This window comes from Alternaria infectoria (genome assembly GCF_024043175.1).
Source record: "Alternaria infectoria strain BMP 0036 chromosome Unknown scaffold_10, whole genome shotgun sequence".
Taxonomy (NCBI): Eukaryota; Fungi; Ascomycota; class Dothideomycetes; order Pleosporales; family Pleosporaceae; genus Alternaria; species Alternaria infectoria.
The window spans coordinates 274145-286223 of NW_026250699.1; the positions used below are offsets into that span (position 1 = coordinate 274145).

Genomic DNA, 12079 nt, shown 5'->3' on the forward strand with positions numbered 1-12079 from the left:
CGATCAGACACAGGCTCAGATTGCGAAAAGCTGGATGACGAGCGAGTTTTGTTATGGCACGCGTGCCTTCTATAGGGTATCAAAATGAGGACACGATGCAGAATGATAAACAGGTCTATGCGGTCGACTGAATCACTGGCTCAACCGAGGACTTCTCATCCACGCCCTGAGCAGCAGCATCAATCTTGTTTTGAGCGAGGCGCTGCAACACTGTCAGTGTAGTCCCGTAGGTAGACGCATGATTACGTACCAGCAGATTCCTCAAGAGCACAGCAATAGTGACTTTGCCGATGGCAGGAACGTAGATGGAGGCCTTCTCCTTGACCTCGGGCGTGAAGTTCCTCTCACTGGAAAAGTTGATGCATGCGGCTCCATCCCTCATCAACTCGAGTGGCACCTTGTACTTGTCTCCAGGTACACCGCTGATGACTACATCGCTAAGTGGGAGGCAGTCGTTGAGGGTCCAGCCAGGTTTCTCCACTACCTCGTGTCTTCGCTTTCGTAGACCAACGCCTCGTGTGAATTCCTGCACATCGCTGATATCCACGCTGTAGACATGGGCACCGTCGTTGGCAAGTAGTGCTGCAAGCGGCCTGCCTACCACTTCGCTTCTGTTGATGACGGTAATGGTGCGTCCGTGCAGTCTGTTACCGTATGGCAGGATGGTGTTGTAGATTCTCAGGTACTCCAGGATCTTGATCACGGCCAGGGGTGTGCAAGGCAAGATGCTCTTCTTGGTGTTGGCAGGGTCAAGGAAGCGAATGTTTTGGTACATGTTGAAAATGTAACGATGCGACAGTCCTTCCACGTCCTTGTCGATCGAGACAATCTGCTGGAGATATTGGTCCTGGCGGTTACCGAAGATGGGGTAGTAGACAATGATGCCGTCCACGGCAGCGTCGTTGTTCGCTTCGATGAGGCGGTCCTCAAGGAGCTCGCGGTCGACTTCGCGCAGGTCAAATGCGAAGCCACTACAATGAGGTTAGTAGGCGGCTTTCACCCGACTTCCAGCCAAAGCCTCAGCCATAGAAGAAATGAGTATTGACTAGTGGACGCGCTCACTTTTCAACACAAGTCTTGCCTGTCCATTCTGCGTATACCCTCGCGGCAGGATCTGCGCTGGAGAGGAAGCCAACGAGTAGCGGCTTGCGCGGAATTTTACTCAGACCATCGCGCACTTCGTCCAAAAGACCCTTGGCGATGTTGTTCGCAAGGATGACTTTGCAGTTGGGTTTATCGTCGGCCATGGCGGGGTAACTTTGCTGTTCTGGGGATGATGGGCAGCGGAATAGTCGACGATTGGAATAGTAGATCCAAGATATGAGTCGGTCCAGAGAAGACGATTTATTTCACAGCACGGGGCCACAGGGACCAGTCAAGCCTCTCCCATCGGGTCAATTAAACACACTTTTCTCACTGCCGACACTTCCCAATAACTTTTTTCGCGCGACCCGCCCCACCATTCCGATACCGGCCAATCAGCAGCACCGCAACTCCGTAACGTCATTGCCGCGACTGCGCAACTTTCTGAATCGCGTGCTTCGAGGAATACGGCAACACATTGCAATATACCGCACCCGCGACCATCAACATGTCAGATGCTCAGCAGTATCTGCTGGACTTTGATAGGAACAAGAAAGAAGCCACGGCGACTGCTCAGCGGAGCGCGACGCGTATGTACGAGGTTCCGGCGGGGCACCTGGCGGGATGAGGGCTGATTGTGGACAGGACTGAAGAATGGCGAATTGAAGCTTATCAGCCTGGTCACTGACCTTGGGGAGTACTTGAACAGTGAAGATGGAGCCACACGGTCGAAGAGTACGTATCGCTCTGGAATCTAGGAGGAGCTGGGCTAATTCATCGTAGCGATGTCGTACCTTGCGGAGGTACTCGCAGCCGTTCCACAGAAGGTTCTTTCCCTCCAACAACGTACGTGAACCCGCGACCGCTCAGCCCATACTACATTGTTCCCCGTACCCATCCATCGCATATCGCAGACCAAAACGATCGTTGGTACTGGGGCGGAGCATTAGCTATGGATTACATTTCCAGGGCGAGGGCATCGTGTCATGAGACAAAACCGGGCTAACGGGAAGCTTAGGGAACCTGCTCTGCGACTTCACCCTTTCCCGAACCGAAGACAACGAAGGCCTCGGGTCATGCGCAAAGGCACTCCTGGCGCTGGAAGAGCTAGGAAAGTGGGACGACCAGCGGGTAGTCAGCATAGTTGAGGCACTCCTCAATAACACACATCCGCTACGGCAATACAAGCAGCAGAGCGAACGTTATCCCGTGCTGCGCCTGATCGATACGCTTATGGCGAAATACCGCGACGCCCTCCGAGCCCACCACGATGCGACACCGGACTTCTTGGGACGCTTCATATCTTACTTTGACGGAGAGAAAGATCCTCGGAACTTGATGGTCGTCTTCTCGATACTCAGGGTTCCGATGACGGAATGGAACATTGGCGGAGATGCACAGGACCTGTTTGACGCAGTCTTCAACTACTTCCCAATCACCTTCAGACCGCCACCTGATGATCCGTATGGCATCACGGCGCAGGACCTGAAGGATCGCTTGCGAGACTGCATTTCATCCACGGCCGACTTTGCGCCATACGCGTTCCCTGCGCTTCTGGACAAGCTCGATTCCACATCGATGAACACCAAGCGAGACGTTCTATCAACGATTACAGCCTCAGTGACCGAGTACGGACCAAGAACAGTATCTTTAAATGCGGTTACGCTATGGGACGCACTGAAGTTTGAAGTCTTGAATGTGCAAGAGGAAGACCTGGCGAAGGAAGCGCTTGCAGGCCTAGCAGCAATTGCAAGGACACTATCGAAGGGTACCCCAGGATCACTCAATGCGTATCTCAAACCTGTTATCAAGGAGTGCAACGAACACCTCGAAGATGCGCCCACGAAGCAATCTCAAGCTTCCGCAAGGTTTCTCGAAAGCATCGCCAATGTGTCTCCCGAAGTCACTAGCCTCGTGCTGGCCGGAGTGCTACCGAACCTATTCTTACTATTCCAGACAGCTGACACCATGGCGAAGCGCCGAGGCTTACTGGAGGTTCTCGTACAACTAGTGAAAGCTAACATCGACGTCTATGGTGACTGGAGAAAGATGGGCCCTGGTGGAGAAGAAATCAGCAACAATGCGCTCGCTCAGTTCCGAGACCAAGCGCTAGAAGTCATGATGAATGGTCTCGAGACGGCCCCAGCCAAAGAAGTGTCGTTCAGATTAGTCTGTCTTGATGGACTCATCCAGCTATCAAAAGCGCGAGGTCTACTTAGCGATGACGATATCGGCAGAATTATTCAGCTTCTGCATTCCATCGTCATCCACGAAGAATCACATGGAAAAGACGAGGTCAAGGAAGCAGCCATCAACGGTATCGTTGAGATTGCCCATCAAAAGCCACAGGTCGTAGTCGAGAAAGCGTTCCCGGCTTTCCTTGCGCAACTCCCGGACACAGACGCAAACGGGTCAGAACATTACTCAACGGTCCTCGAAGCATTCGCCAAGCTCGCCAGCGAAGAGCAGGTCTTTGACACCGTCATACTGCGACTTAAGAACAAGTTCAGCGCCGCAGTCCAACAGGGTGCTTCTTCAACATACATTGTCGCACTACTTTCCGCGATGTTGTATGCCCTCAAGAAGGGCGAGAACAAGCTGTCACAGGGCTCAGACAGCTCTACTTACTACAAGGACATCGCATTGCCACTCATCGAACGCGCATCAAGTTCTGATGAGACACATCCAGCGGCTTTTGACGATGAGACCACGCTCGACCTTGTCGGCCGCATATGCAACTTGATCATCAAATACCTTCCTACCGAACAGCAGAATAATGTTGCTGCTGAGCTGTACACTTTATTCCGCGGCAAGCCACAAACTGAACTTCCACCCTTTAGTCTGGATGCCAGTGTGGAAGTGAACAAGACGATGATCGTCTCCACACATCTCCTCGCTTCCCTCCACAGGGACGCGACGCTGCCTTGCGAATTACAACTTTTGATCTCTTCTCTAGCAAACTACGCTCAGCAGTCCTCATTATCCCTACCAGTCCGATCAGCATCCCTTCGGCAGATGTCTCTCATCATCAACAAGTACTATACCAGCGCTGCACTTAAGACATGCATGGACCCTCTCGTCGCGGACTTTGATCTTCTCAACCCGGAGAAGCTTGATCCGCCACGGATACGCATCATCTTCGCATGCCTCAAGGGCATTGTATTGCGGAGCAGCCCTGCGCTGAACACATTGTATCCGACACTCTTATCCTTGCTATCACATCCGAAGTATGGCAGTACCGTCGCTCAAGGTTTCACAACACTCCTGCAACCCGACGACCTTCTCACCAAGGAAAACCACTGCCAGATTCTCGGTCTACATAAGCATAAGAGCTTTGCGTTACTGGTCCCGAACATCACAAGATCTTTCCGAGAAGCGGATGCCCAGAGAAAGCCCAACTATCTCATCGCACTGAGCGGAGCACTGAGATGGATGCCGTTTGAGATAGTAGTCGAGGAAGTTGGACAGCTCGTTACCCTGCTTCTCCAATCTCTGGACCTCAAGGGCGTGGACGTTGTTAAGGAGGCTGCAATCGGCACTCTCACTTCAACTCTCATGGAGAAGCCGGAAGTGCTCGAGGAGCATGCTGGTGCACTCATCTCTCGTCTTCTGAACAACGCTACCATTACAAAGGAAAATAAGGCAACGCCACCACCACCAGCAGTGAGGGTAGCAGCTTTGAAATGTCTGCACCTGGTTGCAGAGAAGTTCAAGGAAGAGAGAATACTAGGCTACCGGAGAGAGGTTGTTAGGAGACTCATTGCTGCTCTGGATGATGGGAAGAGAGATGTTAGAAGTGCGGCTGTGAAGTGTCGGGCGAAGTGGTTACTGGCTGATGAACCGGACGATGATTAGACAGTAGACAGGGCATCATTAGATGATAAAGTCTGAACATCACACGAATCGATTTGACTTTTGAGACGCCTATGACTTGCTACAAACGTGCAGATTGGTATAGTCTCGCCCGACAGTTGAACGCCAGAGGCACCCTTAACGCCGCCCATGCAGTTACATCTCATGTCTTGATACATTTCATACTCTGGCCTTCTTGGGCGTCTTCTCCTCCTCCTCGGCTTCACTCGCCGTGTCCTCGACACCAACCTCCTCGTCGTCCTCGTTCCTTCCTCGCTTGAGACCCTTCATCTTCCTCGTCTGCAGGTTGCCAAAGTCTTGCTTGCCAAGATGCACCTTGGCCACCTTATCACCCATCATATCAGTGTCAAAGTTCTTCTTGGTGCGCGGCTCAGCACCCTTGGGCTTCTTCAGCGCCTGCTTCATCATATCCGGGTCAGGGAACATTTCGCGGCCGAGGGTAAAGTCCATACGCGGGCCCATCTCCTCGACTTCGATGCGCGGTAGCTTTTGGCCGGAGCGCTTGGTGCGGAGGAGGTAGAAGCGGAGTTTTATTTGCGGGTTGGGGAGCGCGTCGGTGGGTTCTTCGGCGGAGACGGAGATGAGGTATTGGAGGCCTTCGACGTCGACTTCGGTTGCGTCTTGGCCCTTGAACAGGTCGATGAACAGGCTCTTGGCTAGTGTGTATTTGGTTTGGTTGGGGTCCTCGAAGACGGTGCCGTGGAAGCTGATTAGTGGCTTGAGGCCGATGGAAGGCTTCTTGTTCTTGAACTGCTGGAGCGTCCGGAAAGTCTCTGCGTTGATGTACAGCTCCAGCATGTCCAACATCTTGTATGAGAATGTTCTTGCCAGTGTCAAGCAGTGTGGTCGCTTCTTTGAGTGTAGAGAGAGGACGAGGAGCGAGGTGTCGTTCTTCTGGGAGAAGAACTCGAGCGAAGTTGCATCGTCGAAGGGGTGGATGTCGTTCTTCTTGGTGAAGCGCTCGATGAAGGGTCGCTTGATTGTGCAGAGGTCGGCGACGGCGAGCTTGAGGATCTGAGACGTCTTCTGGCCAGAGACGAAGAGCGTCGTCTTGGGGTTCTCGTTCTGTTGCGGCTCGCGCTTTGCCATTGCGCGCTTGGCGCGGGCATTCTTGGGTTTGCTAGAGTGTCATGTTAGAGTCGCTCATGTGTGCAGAAGCGGTATTCATCTTTACGTACACCGTCTTCAACATCTTGTCGTTGTTATCTGGGTTGGTTGCTGGTGCCGAAATCTTGGCTAACAAAAAAGTTCCCGGGATCAACGGCGCCGGGGAAACGTTTCGCCGATCTGATAACGGAGAAGCAGGCCATGGCGGGGTGATTCCGCAATTCGGCCTCTGACGTGATTTCATAGGCGCTTTGCTTCGGGCGGCAACTAAATATTAATCAGATCATACTATCCTTCCAGACTTCTTACCAGCACTCTTGCCGCATACACCCCATAATCACAACGACACCACGCCCATAGACCAGTCAGGCAACTACACGTCCGCTGCACTCGATCGACCGCCCCTCCCTCGACATACGATTAGCATCATGGCTACCATGCAGGAGATGCCCGACGAGTCGGCTTTCCAGTCGACCGTATCCGCGCTCCCACCTTCCACCCTCGCCATCATCTACTTCCACGCGCCATGGGCCAAGCCATGCGAGCAGATGGGCGTCATTCTGAAGACGCTCGCCAGTACATACCCCGCCGATGCGCCGATAAGGTTCCTCTCCCTCAACGCCGAAGAGCTGCCCGAGGTCTCCGAACAATACGACGTCACAGCGGTCCCATACATCGTTCTACAGAAGGATGGCAAGACCCTGGAGACAGTGTCGGGCTCAGATGCATCCAAAGTACGAGCCGCAGTCGAGAAATACGCCGGCGCGGGCAGCGGCCAATCGTCTAGTCTACCACCCGCGCAAACCGTCACACGACCACAGGAGAACGGGGATAGCACAGGCAAGAACCTCGCTGGGTACGCGCCTGGCTCCCAGGACCCCAAGACGGCACCCGACTACAGCGCGGGCGAGCACCGAGAAGGCGAACAACAGACAAACAAGGATGAACTACACAGGAGGCTAGGCGAATTGGTCAAGGCAGCGCCAGTTATGCTGTTCATGAAGGGCACACCAAGCTCGCCGCAGTGTGGCTTCAGTCGGCAGACAGTGGCGATCCTGCGTGAGAAGGGCATAAGGTACGGCTTCTTCAACATCTTGGCCGACGACGAGGTTCGGCAAGGACTGAAGGAGTTCGCCGACTGGCCAACTTTCCCGCAACTGTGGGCGGATGGCGAGCTAGTAGGCGGTCTTGATATTGTAAGTCCATCATCATGAGCAACTTCGCTTCTGTACAGACACTAACAACTCGCAGGTCAAGGAAGAGTTCGAGAACGATCCCGATTTCCTCTCCCAGCACGCCGCAGGTGCCCCCAAGACGGCAGCTTAGAGAGTTGCAACCACCTCATTTAAGTAAGGATTTGAACACGCGAACCCGACGAAACGAAGGGAATGTAAATATTAGGAGCACCAGGGGAATCTGAACAGGGGATCAAACTTACGGAATACTAGGGATCTTAAAGCCAGACACGCGAAAGGCGCATCTGGGGGGCGATAATGATGATGGCAGTTACGCAAGCAGATATGCCAAGGGGGTACCGGTTCTGTACACACCTTGATCGATGTCGTGGTTATCATCGTCGGTGCAAGTAGAGCGTTGGATTGAAAATTGGACTGTTCGGTAGTCTTCTCAAATCTTAAACTTCTTTCATTCTGCCCACAGCTCTAGACAACTCTTGGCTTGTTCGACCTTACCTTGTGTCGTTGATAGGCCTAACATACCCTTGCTACTTCCATAGTTCGGGTTCTGCTCTGTTCAAAAAAGTAAAACGTTGTTTCACGACATTTTCGAAACACTGGTAGCGCGTTTTGGTACCTCACCGCAGTCACACTCTTCTGGTCAAGTCAGATGGAGAACGTTACTATTATGCCCTCGGCAACGCTCATTCGAAGGATACTCTACACGAGAAAAGTGATCAGTCCGATAGGTGAGCGTTGGCGCCAGAAATGTGTAATCGATGCGTTGACATGGAGCAAGATCGATCGCGAATTCTATGATGAGCGTCTAGCGCGTTGTTGTTCCGATACGGTTCCCCGCCCGTCGCTGCCCCTTCCACCTCACCGCAACACTCTTTTTTCATCATAGATCATTGATTCTTGGGAGAAACTGTAGTCTGGACATTTACAGGCTCTGGAGAGCACTGCACACCATATGTGTCTCACATGTAGTAGCATGACTGTATGCAGGGGCAGCGGTAGGACGTCTTCAACCACGCTTCGGACTCCGACCCCTAAGCACGGCAAGTCAGTCGCATGCCGCCAAAACTGCTTTATCTGGGTGTGAGCCTTGTTGGAGCATGACCTGCTCGCCCCCACGTTAGATTTTGATCAGTTCACGGTACTAATCTCTAACCATTACTCTTCAAGGCCCCGGCTCGGCCGTTTATCGATTGATCGCGAACACGTCAAGTAAAAAGGACAGATAACAGCGAACATGCCCTCAACATACTCACAGCCAGTTTCCAAAATACCGCCAACGAAGCCCGACACGAGATCTCTCCCTCGAATCCTCTGCCTACACGGCGGCGGTGTCAACGCCGCTATATTCAAAGCGCAATCGCGATCGCTCATCCGCCACCTTCAACACTCCTTCCGCCTCGTATGGGCCGACGGCCCTTTTTTCTGCGATCCGCACTCAGACATCATCGGCGTGTACAGCGACTACGCGCCTTTCCGACGCTGGCTGCGATGGCTTCCCGAACACCCTGAGATCGATGCGGACACATGTATTGAAGAGATCGGATACGCGATGCGCACAGCAATGGAGGACGACGATCGGGAAGGCGGCACAGGCGAGTGGGTAGGCCTGATGGGCTTCAGTCAAGGGGCGAAGCTATCCGCAAGCCTACTTCTTGAACAACAAGCGAGGGAGACACAGGCGCGCAAAGAAGGCACGAAGATCGCTACTGGTATCACAGGAATCTCGGGCATAAGGTGGAGGTTCGGAATACTACTGGCTGGTCGGGCGCCTCTGAGCAATCTGAACCCTGAGCTTATGAAGAGCGAGGCTCTTGTGAGTGCGGGTGACATATCGGAAGGGTTTCAATTCTGCAGAGAGGTGGACGAGGAGGCTACACTGCATAAACCCACACTGCATGTCCATGGCATGGCGGATCCAGGACTACACCTTCATCGGAAATTACTACACGAGTATTGCGAAGACTGTACGGTGACGTTGGTGGAATGGGAAGGTGCACATCGGATACCGCTCAAGAGCATGGACGTTGATCGCGTAGTTGACGCGATATATGATATTGCTGAGATGACGGGGGTGAAAGTCTTGAGGACGGTTTGAGATGATGAGATGGCAGCTGAAATGAATGATTTTGATGAGGATGAGTCGCGCTGCCAGTAACGTTCCGGTCAAACAGGCCTTCAAGTGATCATTCTCTTCACGTTATTCAATGAAGACTGTTAGAGTTATGTGCGCGTGAGGATAACGCCCGTCTTGGCTTTGCGCTTTTCTATCACGAGCTGGAGATTTCCAACTGTTTGATCAAGCACTCTGAAACTTGCAGGTATATTGGTTTTGCAATCTTCATCAATAACAGTTGAAATGACGACTTCGCGCCTAGTCCGATCCCAGGCCCAGGACGAGTAGTCCTCGGTATTTCGATAGCAAAGAAGCTCGGTTTCCCTTTCGTCATTGATCCCTTGTGACCTGGCCTTGCGCGGCGAAATCGACGCTTGGTATCCAGCAATAACCCAGACACTGAGATGACTGAAGAACGAAACCTCTGTCTCGAGTCGATGAACCCAGCTCTCTGGCGGGTGATGCCCGCCTCGTTGGTAGTAGCACGCGAAGACCGCAGACCGCTACACGTAACGCACGTGCATGCGTTGAAAATATACTGCGTGGAACTGGGTTTTCGCAGGGGTGGTATGCTTCCAGACAGTGACGACATAAATCCACGGTGTAAAATAGTATTCGAGGTAGATCCTTTGATGCAAGCGAAAGCAGACTACATGTTGGAGAAGGTGAACAAGCAAGACTTTCTGGCAGCGTGGGACGAATAAATGCGAGATTTTGGAAGGGAAAAGTATGGCAATGTAGCTAAAATGCGATACGGCTGGATGATTACAGGAGTGGTCGATGAATAACCAGAATTGTTCATCGACCACTCTCGTGATCATCCAGCCGTGTTGCATTTTAAGAGGAACATCAAGGAGAAGATTGATAAATTACATTAGTCATGTTACGATGCATTCTCCTCCTGTTTTGCCCTTTTCTCTTGTTCCTCGCTTTTGAGCCTCCTCTTCTCCGCCAACTCCTGTCTCCATTTCATTCCGTCCTTCATGACCCAAAACACAACAATTAATAATACCGCCATGATAAACCCTATGAATGTAAAGGCCCAACCCGGGTTCATGGCATGACACATGGGAATAATCGCCGCCGTACCGCCAGCACTCATGAGACATCTGGCGAAATTGACTGCCGCAGTTGCAGCTGCGGGCTTATCGCGATGCAGGTCGATAAGCAAGCCATTGGTGATGTTGAAAGCACCAGTGACACCAAAACCCATGATGAACAAAGCAACTTCAGGGCCCGCAATGTGTGTTCTGAATTTGAGAGTCCATCCAAAGATGATGAGTCCAAACATGCCAATGATGTGGCACGGAATCAATATCTGCAGGCGAACACGCTCGATGGGGAAGTTGCTGAGGTCTTGTTGTTTTCCCTTGGAGATGGTCATACCAACAGCTTTGGCATAGCGGCGGAAGTTCCAGTCGACAACTCGACCCATGGTGAGCGAGGCGATAAGGGAAGCTACACCGTTGGAGATGTAGCAAAGACCAACGTGCAATTCGTTGAGGCCATATGCGGCATAGAATAGTTCTGGGATCGCGGAGACAGTGACCATCATACCGGTGAAGAAGAGGCCATTGTAGAGCAAGAGAATTCCAGACTCCTTCTCGGCTAGAATTCGGAACGTCGCAAGCGGGTTTGGCCAGGCGACCTTTTTCTTCTCGGGCTTAGGGGTGACCACGTCAGGCGAGAGCTTTGCAAGCTTGCGAGCTTGTATGCAACTGATGACTGAGCGGTTGACACCCTGAGGAGGGATAGAGCCATTGCCAACGACTTTCCGGCAAGTCTCAGGGAACAAGAACACGAACAACACAAGCAGCACGCCGGAGAAGATGGCAAGGAACCAGAAGATGGATCGCCAGCCCAGGTACTGCGCCAGCAGACCGCCTATCGTCGGACCGAAAGCAGGACCCATCAAGACACCGGCTTGTGCGTAACCCATGTAGGTGCCTCGCTCAGCCGACGTGGAGATATCCGCGACAACCGCCATTGTCAACGCAATAGCAGCGGTGCCACCAACGGCTTGTACCATGCGCAGGATCAGAAGGGCGATGTAGTTTGTTTGGAGTGCGAGGCCGATGTTGCCGATGCTATAGATGATGAAGCATATGATGAAGGTCAACCTTCGCCCGCTGTTGTCCGATAGAGTCCCAAGGAAAGCGGGAGCAATAGCTTGTGCGATCTATAATAGTCAGTTGTGGTCAAGATCATCGACTGAGTGTACAGCGTCAGCGGTAGCTGGGTTGTGGGAGGCCTTCGGGGCAACAAAAGCGTTCCCTATCTCGTTGAATGTGAAGAGAAGATTTTTAGACATACCATGTACGTTGTAATTGAAATATTGACCTGCGTAGGTGTAATATCCAGGACGTCGGAGAGCACATTAAGCGCCGGAAGGAACATGGACGCGCCAAACGGCGATATCAGAGCGGAAATAGACACCAAGAAGATAATCCATGTCTTCATGCCTTTGCTGAAGACGGAGTAGGGAGGCTCAGAGGCCTGTCGTTCCAGGTCGTCTTGCACTCCATCTTTTTCGACATCCACCTCCTGGCTCCTTCTCTCTTTGTCACTAGCAACGTCCAGGTTATCGTCGCTTGCTGTATCTTTGGGAGTGGCCATGGCGATGCTGTTATGACCTTAGCATGAGGGGCGGTGTGAATTTGAGTAGTATGTTAACGCTAGCAGATGTCTCAACAAGCTGCCAGTGCAG

The 12079-nt window shown here is 52.4% G+C and overlaps 6 protein-coding genes across 6 annotated transcripts; 3 read left to right on the forward strand and 3 right to left on the reverse strand.

Annotated features, from left to right (window-relative positions):
* Positions 1 to 115: 115 nt before the first annotated feature.
* On the reverse strand, positions 116 to 1247 carry J4E92_006531 (uncharacterized protein; the record flags this gene model as incomplete). Its single annotated transcript, XM_051497898.1, has 3 exons — positions 116 to 202; positions 251 to 971; positions 1063 to 1247. The coding sequence occupies 3 exons, from the start codon at positions 1245 to 1247 to the stop codon at positions 116 to 118; spliced, it is 993 nt and encodes a 330-aa protein (XP_051351624.1).
* A 344-nt stretch (positions 1248 to 1591) lies between these two features.
* Positions 1592 to 4938, forward strand: J4E92_006532 (uncharacterized protein; the record flags this gene model as incomplete). The annotated part of the gene is made up of 4 exons (XM_051497899.1): positions 1592 to 1673; positions 1729 to 1818; positions 1867 to 1929; positions 2102 to 4938. 4 exons carry the CDS (start codon positions 1592 to 1594, stop codon positions 4936 to 4938), a joined length of 3072 nt encoding a protein of 1023 aa, XP_051351625.1.
* A 177-nt stretch (positions 4939 to 5115) lies between these two features.
* J4E92_006533 (uncharacterized protein) lies at positions 5116 to 6148 on the reverse strand (the record flags this gene model as incomplete). Its single annotated transcript, XM_051497900.1, has 2 exons — positions 5116 to 6076; positions 6135 to 6148. The coding sequence occupies 2 exons, from the start codon at positions 6146 to 6148 to the stop codon at positions 5116 to 5118; spliced, it is 975 nt and encodes a 324-aa protein (XP_051351626.1).
* A 343-nt stretch (positions 6149 to 6491) lies between these two features.
* Positions 6492 to 7389, forward strand: J4E92_006534 (uncharacterized protein; the record flags this gene model as incomplete). The annotated part of the gene is made up of 2 exons (XM_051497901.1): positions 6492 to 7259; positions 7315 to 7389. 2 exons carry the CDS (start codon positions 6492 to 6494, stop codon positions 7387 to 7389), a joined length of 843 nt encoding a protein of 280 aa, XP_051351627.1.
* Positions 7390 to 8493: 1104 nt separating this feature from the next.
* Positions 8494 to 9354, forward strand: J4E92_006535 (uncharacterized protein; the record flags this gene model as incomplete). The annotated part of the gene is made up of 1 exon (XM_051497902.1): positions 8494 to 9354. One exon carries the CDS (start codon positions 8494 to 8496, stop codon positions 9352 to 9354), a length of 861 nt encoding a protein of 286 aa, XP_051351628.1.
* Positions 9355 to 10255: 901 nt separating this feature from the next.
* On the reverse strand, positions 10256 to 11988 carry J4E92_006536 (uncharacterized protein; the record flags this gene model as incomplete). The annotated part of the gene is made up of 2 exons (XM_051497903.1): positions 10256 to 11551; positions 11686 to 11988. The coding sequence occupies 2 exons, from the start codon at positions 11986 to 11988 to the stop codon at positions 10256 to 10258; spliced, it is 1599 nt and encodes a 532-aa protein (XP_051351629.1).
* Positions 11989 to 12079: the final 91 nt, after the last annotated feature.